At 46.6% G+C, this 19965-nt stretch overlaps 1 protein-coding gene across 1 annotated transcript; it reads right to left on the reverse strand.

The window, feature by feature from the left end:
- Positions 1 to 1636: 1636 nt before the first annotated feature.
- On the reverse strand, positions 1637 to 15663 carry LOC130482936 (alcohol dehydrogenase 1-like). The gene is made up of 9 exons (XM_056855815.1): positions 15572 to 15663; positions 10625 to 10726; positions 9829 to 9970; positions 9122 to 9209; positions 8611 to 8830; positions 6086 to 6346; positions 4750 to 4885; positions 1938 to 2076; positions 1637 to 1661 (listed from the first exon to the last, which is right to left on the reverse strand). The coding sequence occupies exons 1-9, from the start codon at positions 15587 to 15589 to the stop codon at positions 1637 to 1639; spliced, it is 1131 nt and encodes a 376-aa protein (XP_056711793.1). The 5' UTR covers positions 15590 to 15663.
- Between the last annotated feature and the right edge of the window lie 4302 nt (positions 15664 to 19965).

The raw sequence follows: 19965 nt of genomic DNA on the forward strand, positions 1-19965 counted from the left end.
CCCGGCAGGGCTGGGGGGGGGGCGTTAAATTGATTTGTGCCTCTCAGCCGGGAGGCACAGATCTGTTTGAAGACCCGCCGCGCGCCTCCAGGGAGCTTCCCTGGAGGCGCGCGGCGGGCCCTTTAAATAGATCTGCACCTCCCAGCCGGGGAGGCGCGCGGCGGGTCTTCAAACAGATCTGGGCCTCCCGGCCGGGAGGCACACATCTATTTAAAGCCCCCCCAGCCCTGCCGGGACTCCAGGCGCAGATCTATTTAAAACCCCCCCCCCCAGGGCAGGGCTGACGGGGGGCTGGCAAGACCAGACCCCCCAGACCCCCCAAACCCCCAGACCCTTCCAGACCCCCCCTTCCAGCCCTGACGGGAGTCCCAGCCGGGAGGCACAGATCTATTTAAAGCCTCCCCCCCCCAGCCCCGCCGGGAATCCCGGGGGTTGCCAGCCCCCGCCAGCCCCCCCCAGCCCCGCCGGGACTCCCGGGGCTTGCCAGCTCCCCGCCAGCCCCCCGCCAGCCCCGCAGGGACTCCCGGGGCTTGCCAGACCCCCGCCAGACCCCTTCAGCCCCGCCGGGACTCCCGGGGCTTGCCAGCCCCCCGCCAGCCCCCCGCCAGCTAAAAAGTGCTGAGTAATATTTGTTTGCCCCCTGCTGAGTCACTAGACAATGTTAAAAATAAGATTGTGCTTTGTATTTTGTTTGCATACCATTTCCCTGGCTTTGGGGTAACAAATCTTATTTTGGCTAATTAGGTGTCAATTATGTATGGGTGTAACTGAACTGCCTTCAAGCACCGCAGCCATGTTTAATTGCCAGCAATGAGGTACTCCTGTCAGAAACAGGGAATCACAATGTGAGCAGGATCCATCCACACAGTCAAACTGTCAAAGATCGAGTGGAGCTCTTCCACTGCCCAGGGAACCAGCTCCCGCCCACCTTGCTGTTTTTATTTTGCAAAGGCAGAGAATAAAGACAGATCCAAGAGGAGGGGGGAGGTCTAAAACTGAGAAAGTTTAATGCTGATACCATGGTATATTAGCATGCCAGTATTTTAAAAAAAAACATTAAAAAACAACAACCTTGGCGTTAGGTCAACCGTTAATCGGCATCAGCCAATCACCAAGCAGTGATGAAAATGATGACCACTCCCCTACTATCCCACGGCGCTGTGTATGGGAACATTCCTCCTTGATCTTTTGCAGGATTGATGCAGGGCAGAGTCCGCCATGTGATCAGTTTTTTGATCATGGGATAGAAAAGTGTGAGACATGAGATGGACAAACCATTGATATCCTAGCCATGCATCAATGCCCTGACTGATCATGACAAAGGCCCACCAAGCATTTTCCTTCCATCGTCCTTACAGTTACAGTCGACATAGGAATTGCATCTTTCTGATGAAAGGAGCTTTGGCTCTTGAAAACTTATTCCCCTAAAAATTGTTGGTCTCTAAGATGCTGCTGGTCTTGAATCTTGCTCTCTTTATGGCTGTAAAGGCTAACAGTTTCAGTGTTAAAATATATTGGTGTTAGCTGAAATTTTGTACGCGTCAATGACTGTTGGATTTAGTCAGGTACATGAAGTATCTGCAGAACAAGACACTGTCTTGAGCTAATGCCCCAGTGACTGGTTGCCGTAGGAACTTTAAAACAACAAGACGCAGCGAATACTGAAAGAGAAAGGAAAAAGATTAAACCATTTCCAAAAGGATCCTTAATAATGCCCAATATATATAGAGAGAAAATCATGACTCTGTTTACAAGGGCACATCTCTTATTAGACATACAAGGTTATGAGTTATCAGAGGTATGTCTTTGGTCAAAGTCTAGTCCTACGATCCTCAATGCATGTGAAAAGAAGATGGACCTTTTCCTCTTGGGCTCTTCCAGAGAAATAGCAGATTCTTTTGTCTTGGAAAATTAATGGTGAAATGTGGGTTCATTACCTTTTTCCTGCGTGCAGAAGCTCAAAGCCTTCGGCAATCTTCTCAAAGGGCAACGTGTGACTTATTAAAGCATCTGGGTTACATTTCTTGTTCATATAATCAGAAACCAGTTTTGGGAGAGCTTCTTTTAACTTCCAACCTGGGTAAAAAACCAAGACAGTTGTCAGTCAGTCCATATGCTCCATGTGTTTTTGTTTTTGTTTTAAGGAGAAAAGACATTATTGGGTGTGAACAAAATGCCGCAAAAACAATGGGTTGGATCCAGTGCAAAATTTCCACTTGAGCTAGAGCTCTTGCACAAGAGGAAATGCAAGAAAAAGGCCGTTTTTCTTGGCCTTATAATGTATGGGAGGAGAGCACTAGATGCTGAACAAGATACGGTACAAGCGGAACTATGCCATTTACGTTTCTGCCTGTGCATCACAGGATCTAAGTCGCTGAACAAATATCAACATTTCAGCAATCTTAAAAAAATAAACAATATCAAGTAGCAAACTGGCACTATTAGGCAATCAGTTCTGATGAGAGCAGCAACCAAAATAACACAAATCATTATCATTTTGGGAAAATAAAAATATCTTGTGCTGAAACTGAAAAGAATAGCCAGCTGAATATATGGCTGTTCCAGCTGCAGTGCAAAAAGAGCACCTGTTTGCAGATGAGCATTTAGGCATAACTTGGTTATAAATTTCAGCGTATCTTCAAGGCAGCTGTTAAGTAATAAACTACAGATAGAGTAACAGCCTTATCTTTACCAGATAGCAGATAAATTAAATTATAATTGTGAGAACAAACAGGAAAGTGTGAAATTAATGGAGTGACAAAATATGATCTTAAAGAAGAATATAAATCACAATTGAATTAAAAATGGGTAAGTGTTTCTGTCTTTGCCTTTCCACACGGGCAGATTCTCTGTTTGGTTGGACTGTCTAAGAATGTGCTGAATAATATGCAAGGAAGCTATTCCTGAGATGAGGTGGGAGCACATGAAAAAGAGTTTCGGATAGTGAGCTCAGCCATCAACTCTGGCCCTTTGAATTCTGCTTGGAAATGATTTGGAGCCAGTGATGTCCTGTCAGTGCTGGCCAGATGTGTGCTCAGGGTGTTTTTACCAGTCAGCAGTCTTGCAGTTATTCTCCGAAGCAACTGAAGCTTGTGAACAATCTTCAAAGGCAGCCCCATGTGGACTTTATTGCAGTAATCTAGTCAGGGTGTGATCACTGTGGCCACATCAAGCTTTTCCAGGAAGGATACAATTGGTTCGCCTTTCTCTCTAGATGCGAGATAGTCCATTAGCCCTTTTGGATCTTCAATACATGATTCAAATAGCAGGCTCTATTTTAGACAGTGCATTGTGAAATCACTGGATACCAGAAATGTCCTTGTGCATGTCATTAGTATGCCAACACATGTGTTTATGTACACTTCTGTACACGTGGATCTGAGGCTAGCACACTCCTGGGGACTGAAGAGTATACCAGTAAACTGGCTGAAACTGAAAGCGGTCTGTCTCTGCTGACTCTCAGTGTTTGAAAACTGCTGCAAAGCTGCCATAAAGCAACAGTTGGGATACAGTAAGCCAGATATAAGAATTTGGGTTGCCACTCTTCAGGTGGTGGCTGGAGATCTCCTGGGATTACAACTGATCTCCAGACAACAGAGATAAGTTCACCTGAAGAAAAAGGCTGCTTTGTAAAGTAAGCTCTGGCGTTATACCCCACTGAAGCCCCTCCCCTCCCCAAACCCTGCTATCCTCAGGCGCCACCCCAAAAATCTTCAGTTATTTCCCAACCTGTAGCTGGCAACCCTAATAAGAACACCCACTCCTTCCATTTCTATTTGAGCTTCTATGGCTGCTTAGTGAAACAAATGGTCCCCAAAAAGTTGGTGCCTGAGGTAGAAAATGTAATTGGTGTGTGAAAAAATACTATGGCCGATAACGCATTGTCCATTTTAGAATTGTTTGTCCCTCCTCTGTAGCGCCCCTATTGATCACGTGTTCAAGGCGTGCTGCCAGGGAGAGAGAGAGAGAGGCGTGGGGTCCAGCCTCGGGTGGAGGCAGCAGCATAGCTCCGCACTCCTCCACCACCCCATCCCACTGTCGGTGAGGGAAATCCGGCGGTAGGGAGGCAGATGGAGGCATGGCTCTGCGCTCCTCCACAACGCTGTCCCACCGGAGTAGGGCTGCCAGGTCCCTCTTCGCAACCGGTGGGAGATTTGGGGGGCAGAGCCTGAAGAGAGCGGGGTTTGGGGAGGGGAAGGACTTCAATGCCATAGACTCCCATTGCCAAAGCGGCCATTTTTCGCCAGGTGATCTGATCTCTATCGGCTGGAGATCAGTTGAATTAGCAGGAGATCTCCTGCTACTACCTGGCAGTTGGCAACTCTACGCCGGAGGTGAAGGGAAGCCGGTGGAGGGGGAGGGGGAGAGTCGGGGCATGGGGTCCGGGTGCCGTAAAGGTGCTGCTGCTGTCACGGCCTAGTCTGCCAGTGGCTCGCCTCTGACGGAGAGTCAACCCAGAAGCTGTACAAAAGCTCTCGCGTTTGTAGCGGGGCTTGGGTTAAAGTCGCAATAACAGAGCAACTTAAAACTCGGGGAAGCTCTGGGATGGGCCGGGTTGAACCCGCAGGCCAGAGGCGGCCATGCGTGTTGACATGGTAGATTCGCTGCATGCCCGGGAGTTTCCCCAGAGAAAACAGCCATGCGTTATCGTCCTATACGTCCTTTAAGAGGACATACATCCTATTTCAGTGAATGTAACACACATGTAGTAACTATCATATGAGATGACCTGTTTTAAACAACCCCCACCTCCAAGGAAAGACCCTATCAGTTTCCTCCCTGTGAGGACCAGTTTGGGGTCGAATGTGAGCGCCGATCCTGAAGGAGGCGCCCCTACCAGCACGCAAGTTCCAGAACCCAAGCGGGAAGAGGCCAGGGCAGCTACCTGTTGGAGACAAAACAAAATAAACTAAGAAAAAGAAATGATGGAGCCTTCCATGCAGGGGAGCAGGTAGGGATAGAGATGCCAGCTCTGAGTTGGGAAATACCTGGAGATTTAATGGGTGGAGCCTGGGGAGGGCAGGGTCTGGGGACAGGAGAGACTTCAGTGGAGGATAATGCCATAAAGTCCACCTTCCAAAGCAGCCATTTTCTTTAGGCAAATAGATCTCTGTCACCTGGAGATTACTGCTTGGAGGTTGGCCAATTCTAGGTGGGGATAACGTCCCCATGCCCCCTCCCTGCTGCTGACCTGGCCTCTCCATCATGTCAGTGAGGAAGCGCCAATGATGTGCCATTGATGGATGTGCCAATGAGCACTCAACTTCCCTTGGCCCCTTTACAGCTGAGCCATGATTAAAGGGACACTGCAGTTCAGCTATGAACTGGAAAAAAGCCCATTAAAGGGCTGTGGCAGGGGGGACATGCTAAGCTTTGCTCTGCCATTTTGAAGGTGGAGCTTAGCCCTGCCCACTCCCTGGACTGGCTGTGGGTGAGGCATCCACACAAACACTCCACCTGCAACCACCTCACGCGTCCCTTTATGAGTCAGAGCAAAGAACGTCTTTCTTTCCTCCGGCTCAAAGAAGAAGGCCCTGAAAGCCCCAAAAATCGGGGGTGGTGGTGGTGGTAATGCGTTAAATTGGGAGGAACCACAGTGTAGAAGCAGCACTTGACTGGCAACAGCCTCAAGTGACAATTTATGCTGGTGGAGGAATGTGCTGTCAAATCACAGCCAACTTATGGCAACCTTGTAGGGTGTTCAAGGAATGAGACAGAGGTGGTTTGCCATTGCCTACCTCTGCATAGCAACCCTGGACTTCCTTGGTGGTCTCCCATCCAAGTACTAACCAAGGCCAACCCTGCTTAGCTGCCAAGATCTGATGATACCACGCTAGCCTGGGCCATCCAGATCAAGACAACAATTTATACATACATACACATGTCTAAAACTTGCACATCTCCAGGTGATGGGATGATGGGGTGAGGGGAAGAATGTAAAAGTTTCAGACACTATCCAGGAGTGTGGAAAGAAGATGAATCAGTAATTCACATACCCTCTTTCTGGAGATTCTGGATAATATCAGATGCTAGCTCTCAGCTATAAAATGAGTAAAAGAGATTACCAAAAGGAAGAAGCGCTTACCTCTGTGTCAATACGCCCAATCACCTCAAATGTATAGTCCACTCCAAGACCAGTCATCTCCAGAAGCACCTTATCAATGGGTTTGTCGAAATCATTAGGAGAGATGCAGTCGGTGGCTCCTAACTCTTTCGCTTTAGCAAATTTGTCTTTGTTGATGTCAACCCCAATAATCCTGGAGGCTCCAGCTGTTTTGCAGCCCATGACAACAGACAGGCCAACGCCTCCCAAGCCAAAGACGGCACAGGTAGAACCAGGCTCAACCTGACAAACAATATAAACAAGAGCCCTGGGTTCAAGATTTGCAAGACATTACCTATCTATTATTTGGAACATTTTTAGACTGCCTCCCATCCCAAATTGTTGGGCTGCTTTACAAGAAATTTCAACATAATGCAAATGCATGAGAAATAGATAAAGTTGTAAAGAATTGTAGAGATTCCCCCAAAGCAACAGAGATAAAAGGCAGCTGAGATTTTAAAAAGCATAAGAGATCAAAAGCCAGCAAACAACAATTAAAAATGAATTAATACATGGAATAAAGAGTAATTCTCACCAGGGAGAATTAAAGAAAATGTTCCTTGCATGCCTAAAACTGTAAAGTGGTACCAGGCAAACTGCAGAGAATGAGTCGAAGGCTTTCACGGTCAGAGTTCAATGGTTCTTGTAGGTTATCCGGGCTGTGTAACCGTGGTCTTGGTATTTTCTTTCCTGACGTTTAGCCAGCAGCTGTGGCAGGCATCTTCAGAGGAGTAACACTGAAGGACAGTGTCTCTCAGTGTCAAGTGTGTAGGAAGAGTAATATATAGTCAGAAAGGGGTTGGGTTGAGCTGAATCATTAAGTTTAAGAATGAATAAGGCTTGGCTTCCTGTCCTGAAAACCTCCAGAATAACAAAGACTACAGTCAACAATAACCATGCAGATTAGCTTTGGATTTCACACATTAACAGATCACTTCAGGATACAATGGTTCCATATTAACATACCACACCCTCATTAGCACATTATCTTGATACTTACAGGACAATGATTAGCACATTACCTTTGATACTTTTTGCAGGACAATGATTCAGCTCAACCCAACCCCTTTCTGACTATATATTACTCTTCCTACACACTTGACACTTCTGACGAAACATCAGGAAAGAAAATACCAAGACCACGGTTACACAGCCCAGATAAACTACAAGAACCAATGCAGAGAATGAGCTCCATGAGTGAGGAGTCAACACAGAGAAGGCCCCGTCAGAGGCATACAGAGCAGAGCTTCTCAAGTTGATCTTCACAAGATATAAATAATGTCACAGAATCAGGGGCCAAGGCAGGATGCTGGGGTAAGATGAAGAGCAGGAAGGCAGGAAAGGAACGGCGATAGAGACAAGATTGTGCAGAACAAAGTCAGTGTAAAAAAATACAGTTGAGAAAAGGGGCTAGTGGAAGGAAGAGGACAGTGCAAGAAATAGAACAGGACAACTGGAGATAAAGAGAAGGGATAAAGGATACTCTAGGACAAGGGTCCTCATAATGGGAACCTTGTGCCTGCCAAGTGCTTTTAGAAAGTTGCCCAGCATGGCTGCCGAGTGTTCACTTGAGATCTGATGGTCTATGCAGATTTGAAAAACTTTGCTTAAGCAGCAGCTGCCACCACAACACAAGGATCCTCACTGTACGAGTGCAAGAAACTATTTTTAAACTATATGGTCATTTTAGAAGACATCCTGTTAAACAGACCTTCGGCCTGAAATGATAAAGAGTTACTATTAGAGTTATAACATTTGATGGCTGGCTCCGCCTGTTGCAGCAGCCATTGTGTGGTTGATTCCATTTCCTGTGGCAGTTGTCTTGTGGCTGTGACCACAGTAGGGTTGCCAAGTGCCAGGTGGTGGCGGGCAAACCCCCGCCAATCCACCTGGCCGCCCACTGACCAGCTGAGGGTCGGCGGGCAATCTGTGCAGGCAGGGACAGGTCGCTTCCGGTTTACACATGGAAGTGCTGCATTGCAAAGGGCCGGTTTCCACTCAAACTCCCAGTTTGAGTGGTAAAGGCCTGTTGCGATGCGGCACTTCCAGGTGTAAAACGCATCACAAGGAACCATTTGAGTGGAAAACGGCCTTGTGGTGCGTTTTACACCCGGAAATGCCGCATCGCAACAGGCCTTTACCACTCAAACCGGGAGTTTGAGTGGAAACCAGCCCTTTGAAATGCAGCACTTCCAGGAGCGCCCGACCCCCACCCCCACCTCCTCTCCAAAAACTCTATGGCATTGAAGACTCTCCCCTCCCCAAACCCCATCCTCCACAGGCTCTGCCCCAAAAACCTCTCGCTGATGGTGAAGCAACCTGGCAACCCTTTCGGGAGGTAGATCTAGTGGCAGCAAGAACGCTTGAGTAGCCTTAGCCCTACTTGCACCGAAAGGTATAAGGGCAAGTCTGAAGGATGATTCCTGATTGTTCAATTCCTCCAGCAGGGAGGAAGCAAGCCTTTACTCACAGCTGTCTGGGAAGCGCACACATTCATGGATTGTTACCTTGGCCGAATTGATGGCAGCTCCGTAGCCAGTAGAAAACCCGCAACCAAACAGACAGACTTTCTCCAGAGGAGCAGCATTGTCAATCTTTGCAATGGAAGCCTCCGGTATAACTGTGTATTCGGAGAAAGTGCTAGTCCATAGAAAGTGGTAAACTTGCTTCCCTTTGCAGGTAAATCGGCTTGTTTTGTCCGGCATCAGGTTTTGAGATTGACAGACGCTGTTTGAAGAGATCCAGACAGGGTCTGTATCATAACCTGAACTTACTAGCAAACCCATACTGAACTTACTAGCATCTCCTGCTATTATAATTGATCTCCAGCCAACCAAGATGAATTCCCCTGGAGAAAATGGCTGCTTTGGAGGATGAACTCTATGGCATTATACCCTGCTGAGGTCCTTCCCCTCCCCAAACCCCACCCTCACCAGGTTCCACCCCCAATGTCTCTAGGTATTTCCCAACCCAGAGCTGGCAACCCTAATGAATAATGAAGATATCAAACAGACTTACTGGCCTTTGAGGCAACAGTTTGTTTTAGGATTCAGACAGGAGGCGCATTCTCCACACTGGGGAACACATAAAGGAATGACTTTGTCACCTTGTAGGGGGAAAATAATAGTTTTTAGGTTAAACCTTGCATGCATGAAGCACATAAAAACATTATTTTGGACAGAACACTTATTGTGCAGTTTCCTGCTGAATTCATTCCAATCTGTCGATGTGAATAGATTTAGACTGGCATGATTGCAGTTTCAGTTTTGTATACCTTCATGCAGATAGAACATAACATTTTCATATTTTCAATTTTAATTCAGGCTAAAAATTATGCCAAGTTTTGTGGACTTAAGTCATACTTAAATCAGCAGAGGTAAGAGCAGAAGGATACGGAAGATAAATGGTCCATCACAATTTCATTGATAAATAGCAGAAAGCAGTCATATAAGAATCATTAAAGTTACCATTGAAAGCTTTTTAAAGCTACCAGAGTAGCTCCCCACTATTGTTAAACCCCTGTGTTACCCAAGGGGGTGGAAGGGCTTCTCTCTCAGCCACCTAAATGATGAGCTGAAATAAGACAAGTGTTTTCTTGATCATACTGTACCATCTTAAGTTTTGCCCTGGGTCTTCCAGGGCACATTTGTAAATAATACTTTCTTACAAAGCACAGAACTGTCTCAGGTTTTGTTTGTTTGCTGCTCTCACAAATTCATCCTTACCTGGCTTTACACAGGTGACTTCTGGTCCAACACTTTCAACAATACCAGCTGCTTCATGGCCCACAATAACTGGGTAATCAATGTCAGGAAAAACACCTGCCCGTACATGGTCATCTGTCCGACAGATCCCCGTGGCCACTATCTATGTGCAAATACGTACAACAGAACTTCAGTATTTGTACTGCTTATTCATGTACTGCTTATGTACATTTTCAAGCACTTGGTACTCAAAAATATGCAGTAGGTTGATGATACACAGATCTGCTTTTCACTCAGTATCCAGGAGCAGCTGACCCAGTCCTAAACCAGGACATGGAGGCCATGAAAGAGAAGATGACGTTAAAAACACCGAAGCTGAATCTAAGTAAGATAGATGTGATACTGGTGGGGAACCCCACTATTCTAAAATGTTCTTTAAAAGACCACATAATCCTTTATTATATCTTCTTATTGTACATCTTTCAATCAGACCCTTTTTAGCATTGCTATGCAAATTTAAATCATGCAAAAACTAATTTCTCATGAAAATATATCTGTTGCGTGGCTTCTTATGGATGCAAAATATTTGCTTCCTTGATGCAGAACCTGGATTTATTTTAAATGGAGTATACACAGCCTTGCCTGTAGCCTTCTCCTCAAGGGATTCTGCCAAAAAAAGACAGAAACTCTGAATAATATTTGTATTTTCCCAAATTCTACTTTCTCTGATCCTCCTACGAAGCTGTCAGAGGTTCATTCACTGCAATAATCACTTATTGCAGAAAAAGTAAGAATGCTTAAGAGTAAGAATGCTTACCTTCACTCGAATCTCATGGGTTCGTGGTGGTGCCACCTCTACCTCTTCAAGAGAAGGCATCTGGCCCGCTTCCCAGATGACTGCAGCTCTGCATTTAATTACCTGTGAAAACATACATCATCAGAACAGATTACAGAATCGTTTCCATGATGCCCTTCATAAGAGCTTCAGTGAGGGGCATTTCTCTAAGTAACTGAGATGGTTGAAAGTGAAAAACAAGTGGAAAGAAGTCAACAAACCAAAAATGGAGATTTTAGAACTTCTGGAAAGGGGCCCTCCACCACACATGAGAACATCTATTAAAACTCCATCTGGCTTTTCCACAGTTCAGGACAGGGAGAAGAAATTGCAAAAACATCTGATTTGCACGTAACAAGCTTTGGGGAGGAAAGTACGGAGGGAGGAAATCAGAAAATTAATAAAAAAAAAATTTTTAAGCCAATCTCTCTGCTTGACCCAGTATGATCCTATATTGTTCTGTGTCCCATCACTCTAGTTTTTGGTATCGCCATACAGTATAGTCCCTCAAAAATGCAGATGTTTATTACAATTTTGGCAAGCTACTTCGTTGAAATGCCTAAGTTGGGTTTCAGCTTTAGCTGCAAAAGGAAATACAAATAAACTGAGCTATTAATTTATAATCAAGCTGATTTTAGGATTGATTAATTCACTTTTAAATCCAGCTAAGCCAGTGCCATCATAACATCCTGTGCCTGTGAGTCTGACAAGTTAGTTAAACACTGTATGAAGTTTTGTTCTTCCTGAATCCATCATCTTAGAATCCACCCTCCAAAGCAGCCATTTTCTCCAGGGGGATGGACCTCCATTGCCTGGAGTTCAGTTGTAATTCCTGGGGATCTCCTGGTCCCACTGGGAGCTTGGCAACCCTGGCAGTAACCTCTGGGTGACTTGATACCACCCAACATGCATGACTCAACTAGGCCTGTGCTGTAGAAGCTCACTGGGTGATTTTGGACCAGTTACAACTTTTAGCGTAACCTACCTCACATGGTAAAAAGATGAAAAAAGGAGATTAAGAAGGAGAGAGGAGACTAATGTAAGATTCTTTGGTCCCCACTGTAGTTTTCCAAGGTGGAGGCTGCAGGGGAGGTGGGAGGGGGAGATGGAAAACCTAAGACAGAGGGGCAAATACAAGTAGGTTGGCTGTTGGGTGGGAAGGAGATAGGGTTTCCAACTTCAGGTTGGGAAATTCCTGGAGATTTGAGGGGTAGAGTCAAAGAAAGAATGGTTTGAGGAGAGGAGCGCCCTCAGAAGGGTTTAATGCCATAGACTCCACCCTCCAAAGCAGCCATTACCTCCAGGCGAAGTAGGGTTGCCTCCAAGTGAGGGCTGGAGAACACCCAGAATTACAACTGATCTCCAGATGACAGACATTAGTTCCCATGGAGAAAATGGCTGCTTTGGAGAGTGGAGTCTATGGCATTATATGCTGAGGTCACGTTCCTCCCCAAACCTCACCCTCCCAAGGCTCTACCCCCCCCCCCCAAATCTGCAGGGATTTCCCAACCTGGAGCTGGCAATCCTAAGAGGAAACTCATTTCTGGTGCTGGGACATCCACTGGGATTCTAGAAGATCTCCAAGCCCCACCTGGAGGTTGGCCAACCTAGGGAGAAGGAAACAGAAAAAGGGGAGAGGCTAAGGCGGTTTTCAGGAAAGGGAAAGAGGAAATAGTGGGAGAGGGGAAAATGAGATGCCTCCCAGAGGTCCTTGTGGGTTCCCACTTGTTACTAGTAACAGCCAACCCAATTTAAAAAAAAATCCTTTTCAAGACATGTTGGAACTGCATTAACAAAGAGCTGCTCCCTTTGCCGCAAACCCCTGTCCCTTCTGCATTCACTGGGGTTGCCGGTTCCCTTTTTGCCACCGGCGGGAGTTTTGGGGGCAGAGCCTGAGAGTGGCAACCCTAGCATCCACTCAGCCACAGCATCAAACTCCCCACTCCCAGCATCTATGGCTGTGCTTGTAAAAGCTAATCAGAACAAAACATCTGAATTTCAGGCCGGCTGGAAATCACCAGAGGAAGTGGGAAAAGAGATTTGGAGTGATATGGAATGGGTGGGTCAAACATAATTAGGAGTGCCAAAAATTGATTCGAGGAGGCATGTGTGAGGAAGGACCAACAAGAGCTTATAAAAAACCTCCGAAAGGCTCATTTTAAAACTACACAGTTTAATTGAAATGATGGGTAAACGTGCAAAGAACAATAAGACCACTTTAATAGCAAGGTCCTTGATAAGCCAGCTAGTCAAACAAAAGCCCTCTGCCTTTTGTGTCTTTTCATATATGTTTATATGTTCTATTTATTGTTTTATTTATTGATTTTCCCATTTCCAGGGAGGAAGCCATGCACTGCTCTCTCACCCTTCTTCAACTAAAAACTGCCCCAGAGTTCTTATGATTTCTCCCATTTCCAAGGGAGGGAGCCAAGCACAGTTCTCTCACCCCCCTTCAAGCCGAATTGGTAATGACGGGCCTTAAAATAGGGCACGAGAGCCTCAGCACCCAATTCACGGCTTCTTCCTGGACAACTCTCTCACGTACCAAAATATGCAGACTGGTACTGAAGGGTCAACACTGAACTTCTTTCCCCTGGGCACCGTAAAGGGAGACTGTCCCAGTAGGGTCGCCAGCCTCCACGTGGTGGTTGAAGATATCCTGCTGTTACAACTGATCTTTAGGCAAGAGAAAGCAGTTCACCTGGAGAAAACAGCCACTTTGGAAGGTGGACCCTATGGCATTATACCCCACCTTCCCCTCCCCAAACCCTGCTCAGGTTCCACCCCCAAAATCTCCAGGTATTTCCCAGCCCGGAGATGGCAACCCTATATCCCAGAGACCCTTGTGACTTTGCAGTGGCCTCTGGAGACAATTTTCCATTTCCAGCAACCAGCACTTTTCTAACAAGTCCCCTCATGTTAGGGGTAAGTGCTGAGGCTAAGGAAAGCAGCATCCTGCTTCTGTGACTGGCAAATTGTGCTTCTTTCTCCAGCATCTCTGAGTTGCCGATTCAGGAGCTGCCAACTCTATGGTTTTACCATAGAATTTCCAGTGATTCCTAGAACTAACCAACATCACTTCCAGGTTTCCCCTAGAAGTGATATAACTGGGGTGCCAGTTTTGGTTTTAAGAAATATCTGGAGATTTTGGGGGTGGAGCTAGAGGAAGGCTGGGTTTGGGGCGGGGAGGAACCTAAGCAGGGTATAATGCCATAGAGTCTACTCCAAAGGAGCCATTTTCTCCAGGGGAACTGATCTTGACAGTTTGGGGATCCATTGTAATAGTGGGAGATTTCCAGGTGCCACCCAGAGGTTGGCAGCCCCAGATATAACTAGGGTTGCCAGGTCCCTCTTCGCCACCAGTGGGAGGTTTTTGGGGTGGAGCCTAAGGAGGACAGGGTTTGGGGAGGAGAGGGACTTCAATGCCACAGAGTCCAATTGCCAAAGAGGCCATTTTCTCCAGGTGAACTGATCTCTGTCGGCTGGAGATCAGTTGTAATAGCAGGAGATCTCCAGCTAGTTCCTGGAGGTTGGCAGCCCTAGATATAACAGTGCACACAGCGTTGCACCCCCTCCCCATATCCCTCTCCCCAAATCTTCCACCAATTGCCAGGAATGGCCTGGCAACCCTACGAAGTTGTAAAGCATTGGTAGGCGGTACCAGTTCAGATTGCAAGTCCTTTGTATCCAAGAATTACCTGCTCATAGAAAACTGGCCAGAAGAGGAGGTTGACATTTAGTCCCACAATAACTTAAGCCTTTGCAGTTTGAGGCACTCTCTGTGTTTAGTACGGTATCCCTTGGCCTATATACAACAAAGATGACCTTTGCATAAAAACAAAATGGGGAAAGAGGAAAGGCAAGGGAGTGGTGTTTCCTCTTGCTTCAGGCACAGTGTATGAAAATAAATTTGCAAGGGCCAGATGCATAAGCTCCAGATGTTAAACAAGGCAGCCCGTTTCACCCCTGCAAGTACCCTTTCATAGTCCACTGGAAGGTGTACAATAAGTATTCCTCTTGTAACACTTCATGAAGCTGCCCCCGAGATTAAAAACCCCTCTCGGCTTTGTGTGAAGAATGTTGAGCTGGTTTACTTCTGTGCTCTTTCATCACCAGAACTCAGTACATTAAGTGAAATCATTTCATTTAGAGCCAGAAATTTCACAAACATTTTAAATACATTCTGTCTGACGTAAGGAGTCTTTAAAATTAAAAAAAGAAGAAGTTAGGAATTGATCTAGTTTCAGACTTACAGTGCCTTCCTAAACAGAGTTATCCCTTTCTAAGTCAGGGGCTTACAAGGGTGTAACTCCGCTTAGGAAGGCACTGTTAAATTGGCTGCCAAAAGATCTCAAATGTCCCATTTGACATACTTCCTTCAAAGGGCATCCGAGAGAGACCCCTGAGTTACAGCATAACCATATTTAGAATTTATCCCATGCTTGTGAGTGTTCAATAGACATTCATTAACCCCAGAAGTCCTTACAACAACCCTGTGATGTTGGCCACTATATATTGCAGGTGGGGGCTGAGAGGAAAAATCATGTGTGTAACTTGGTTAGCTGGTGGGTGAGGCAAGATTTGAACGGGGGATTTTGTATTTTAAAGCTTGCAGACTTAGCCACTACATTACATCAGCTCCAAAAAAAAGTTGATGAATGACTGTGTCATTCCCCTTCACTTAGTTGAAGCTGCCTCACATTTTGAACCCACGGACAGGGGCTCAATCTCCACAGCTTCATCTTTCATCACAGCAGTGTGAAAGGAATCTGCATTAATAAAACCCACAGAATGTTTCCTTAGGCAACAGAAAGTTTTAAGGATTTTATTCTTTACTCTCCGAGCAATCAAAGAGAGGCACACATAAACACTTTGAACATATACTTTTGCAATAGGTTTAGATAGAGTCCCAAGAATGGGGTGCCTTACCTTCCCTGCAGTTGCCATGTTTCAGGATTCCTGCCCAAACTCTTCTGCAAAAGTCTTCTCCTCTTCTCTTTCCCTTTGGCTTTGGCAAGAACATAAAGGAACAGAGATAAATAAGCCACTCTCCCCCCACCCTACAACACACTCACACACACAATGTATAAACTATGATAGGCCAGCTGTGGAAGGGGACGGCCAATCTGATGAAGTCCTTTATTACAGAAGGTCACCGTCCCAGTTGTTTGGATCAAGTTAATGTTTTCCTGAACGAACGGGCATCAAATTTAACCACTGACAACAGTAACAGAATAAAAGTTTGTTTTTAAAAGTCATTCATTCAGTTGTCTTTCTCCTTAACAACTTGTACTTACTGGGGGGGGGGGGAATTATTCTGATTCAGGCTGTCCCGCTCAGTTAATTTAGTAGTGTGTAATCACACAGTGCATTTACACAAAGGCTAGAGACCGAACAGATTTTCCTGATGTGCACAGAGACCTGTAGAGTTAAAAACCCAACAAGTCCCAGAGGTATAGCTGGTATTGCATTTTATATAGGTATTGCAGTTTATATAGGTATAAATATAGGTATTGCATTTTATATAGCAATCATGTTTGCCTTGACTACACCGTGACATGGCAGTGTTTTCCTACAGTGGATATGTAAGGTGTGAACTCTGTGCAATAAAAATACTCAGCAACCTGTATTGGGAAACCATGATTGATCCTGGCTCCCAGGTATGTGGGGCTACTGCCAGGGTAGGGTTGCCAGGTCCCTCTTCGTCACCAGTGGGAGGTTTTTGGGGTGGAGCCTGAGGAGAGCGAGGTTTGGGGAGGGGAGGGACTTCAATGCCATAGAGTCCAGTTGCCAAAGCGGCCATTATCTCCAGGTGAACTGATCTCTATCGGTTGGAGATCAGTTGTAATAGCAGGAGATCGCCAGCTACTACCTGGAGGTTGGCAACCCTATGCCAGGGTCAGTTCCATGGCCAAGCCACCTATGCGACTGCTGGGTGCAGTGTAATGGGGGAGAGAGTACTGACATACCCCAGCAGGGGTCAGCAACCTTTTCGCAATTAAAGAGCCAAATTACAACCTTCAGAACAAGGAATAAACAAAGGGAAAGAAAACCCTGTTGCGGGATTGAAATATACAGTTTCACATTACTGACAATTGATTTGTGGATTAATAACCCATAAAGTTTCTGCAGCCCAAACACTGGCTGTTTTTGAGGCCTTAATTAAACTGGCTGTTGTGAGGCCTTAATTAGAAAGTAGAACACATAAGACCCTGCTGGATCAGACCAAGGCCCATCAAGTCCAGCAGTCTGTTCACCCAGTGGCCAACCAGGTGCCTCTAGGAAGCCACAAACAGGACGATTGCACAAGGCCTCAAGTAATAAATATGCACAGGGGCATCCCATGCAATTGTCTTTTAGTGCACATCGTGTGACAGTTGCTGTATTGTTTTAGTGTGTGTTGCGTGATGGATGATGTACTGGGTGGGGGAGAGATCTGGGCAAGACTGAGAGGAAAAGCTGGCTGGATCCAGCCAATGGTTTTCACTTGGATTACTGGCAGCTGTTCACCTTGATAATTTCCCTTTCTGTAAAGTGTTGTCTTCCTAAAGCAGGGGTGGGGAACCTTTTTCCTGCCGAGGGCCATTTTCACATTTATAACATCGTTCGGGGGCCATATCAGGCATAGATCTCCCGGTGTGGGGGAGGGGGAGAAAGAGGCTAGGGTTGCAAGATCTCCAGCCACCACTTGGAGGTTTGCAAGAAAGAAAGAAAGAAAGAAAGAAAGAAAGAAAGAAAGAAAGAAAGAAAGAAAGAAAGAAAGAAAGAAAGAAAGAAAGAAAGAAAGAAAGAAAGAAAGAAAGAAAGAAAGAAGGGGGAGGGAAGGAAGGAAGGAAAGAAAAGAAGGGAAGGGAAGAAAGAAGGGAAGAAGGAAGGAAGGAGGGAGGGAAGGGAGGAAAGTAAGAAGGGAAGGGAGGAAGGAAAGAAAGAAAAAAAGGAAGGAAGGAAAGAGAGGGTGGGAGGCTTCTCCCCCACACACACACAAGCACTCACCAGCAGCCCGGGGATCTCTGCACACACGCACATACACGGGGAGGGCTGGGGGGGGGACCCTCCGGCGGCGGTGCAGCAAGTGCGCGGGCCAGGGGCTCAAGCAGAGGGAGGGCTGGGCAGGGACCCTCAGCAAGTGGCACGGCAAGCATGCAGGCGGTGGGAGGGGGATGGAGGCAGGGGCCTCTGCCACCCCAAGAACTCGAGGCCGTGGTGGGGCAAGCGCGCAGGCAGCGGGGGGGGGGGAATGGAGGCAGGGGCTTCCCCGCAGCAAGAACTCGAGGTAAGGCACTCACTCGCCTGGAAAAAGCTGGTAGGGCACGGGCGAAGGGGAGGGGGCCAAGGAAACAAAGTTGGGCTGCCGAGAGAGCTGGCCAGGCACGTGTTATCTCTCTCTCGCAAGGAACAGGAAGCAGGGAGACTTGGAGGAAACGCCCCCACAATCACCCAATCAACCTTCAGCTTTGTGTGCACGCTCTCCGGCTTCCCAGTGAAGCCCGAAGTGCTGAGATGAGGGCCTGGCTAGTGACAGCTAGCTCCGTGGAGCTCCCCGGCCTCGGCAGGCGGGCCGGAGGTTCCCCACCCCTGTCCTAAAGGCACCTGGTTGGCTGCTGTGTGAGCAGACTGCTGGACTTGATGGATCTTGGTCTGATCCAGCATGGCCTTCCTTATCTTCTTATGTTAAGCATATCGAAAAAGCCCTTTAATCCCATAAAAATATTTGCCTGTCCCCTTCACATACGGATTATTCTAGAACTCCCTGTCCCTAATTTTAAAATTGTGCTTTCTTTTAAAAAGAGGCATATTTGATTCCATGCTGAGCCACACCTGGCTCTACAGGCCACATGTTTTATCACCTGCCCATAGACTGTTCTATGCTACTTTTATTGATTCATGGTTATTTATGAAATTGGGGTAGTTTTAAACTGATGGGGCTAGCTTTATTGAGTTTCTTTTAATTGAATTTTGAATTGCATTGTTACTGTTGTATTGTTAGCCTTCCCTGGACATGCAGATTTTCTAAATCAGGGGTCCACAACCTTGCAAACTTGTGGCGATTCCAAGTTAAGCCTCTTTCATCCTGTAATGCAAGCAGCTGTTTCTGAGTGAGCCCTCCCTGCAGACACAAATGTGATGCCTCCTGGGCTGTTCTGAAGCATCTTCTGTTCCTAAGAGATGGTGGAAAGCCACGATCAGCTCTTTGCTCTGGGTAGGGTTGCCAGCCTACAGGTACTAGCTGGAGATCTCCTGCTATTACAACTGATCTCCAGTCGATAGAGATCAGTTCACCTGGTGAACATGGCCGCTTTGGCAATTGGTCTCTATGGCATTGAAGTCCCTCCCCTCCCCAAACTCTGCCATCAGGCTCCACCAAAAAAAAAACTCCCACGGGACCGGTGGCAAAGAGGGACCTGGCAACCCTAGCTCTGGGGAAGGCATGCTTTGGGGAAGAAGAATGTGAACACCAGGAAACATATTGGCAGCTGCCATGCTAGGGCTTTTCTCAATATATCCCACAGAATCCTTCTTTAGACAACGGGAAATTGACCATAGATGGTTCTCTAGCTGTAAAGAAATCCAACTGTAGCACATATAACTTTTAATAATGAGCTCCTCAGAGGGATTTAGATAAACTGATTAATTGCACTTATTCTATAACTGCTGTGTGTCATGTTCCCTGACTTAATCTATCCAGACTCGCCTCCCTTGCTGATTAGCTTAGCAAGATCATCCAAGGTCCTGCGATGCACAAACAACTCTTTTCCCCGAAAGCATATAAGGCATGATAGGTCAGCTGTTGAAGGGATATGCCTATTTGCAGCTGTCCGTTCTTTACTCTAGAACAGTGGTGGCGAACCTATGGCACGCGTGCCAGAGGGGGCACACAGAGCCCTCTCTATGGGTACGTGCGCCGTCACCCCAGCACAGAAAAGCAGCCCCAGCAGCAGGAGAGGCGGCGGGAGGGATCCCCTGAGCCGCCTCATGGTGGCGACCCCTGCCCGCAGCCCCAGCTCTTGCACCAGGCAGCCTCTCTCCTCTCCTGCCAAAGGTGATCAAAAACCCAACCCCCACTTATTGTGCAGAATGTGCAAAAGCAAAATGGTCAGAAGGGCATTTCAAAGGGATTAGAATCATAATATAATGGAACAGCTGAGGAGGCAGCTTCTATAAGAGAGAGTAATGTAGTCTATTGCATGGTTTATTATACACATCACCTCCCTTGCTACTGGAATGTCCCCTACCTTTCTAAACCTTCTTCGTTATGTCGCCTTTGACAGTTTTTGTTGCATTGTTTCCCAGTTCTGTAATCCTAGTGTTACAGCACTGCTGAT

The sequence above is a fragment of the Euleptes europaea genome, chromosome 9 (assembly GCF_029931775.1).
Source record: "Euleptes europaea isolate rEulEur1 chromosome 9, rEulEur1.hap1, whole genome shotgun sequence".
Lineage (NCBI taxonomy): Eukaryota > Metazoa > Chordata > Lepidosauria > Squamata > Sphaerodactylidae > Euleptes > Euleptes europaea.

Bases quoted from the DNA above. Each gene is read 5' to 3' on its own strand.
- LOC130482936 (XM_056855815.1), bottom strand. The intron at 9,210-9,828 runs GTAAGGATGAAT...TCCCCCTACAAG, and splicing joins AGTCACCTGTGTAAAGCCAG to GTGACAAAGTCATTCCTTTA. The intron at 8,831-9,121 runs GTAAGTCTGTTT...CTCTTCAAACAG, and splicing joins AACTGTTGCCTCAAAGGCCA to CGTCTGTCAATCTCAAAACC.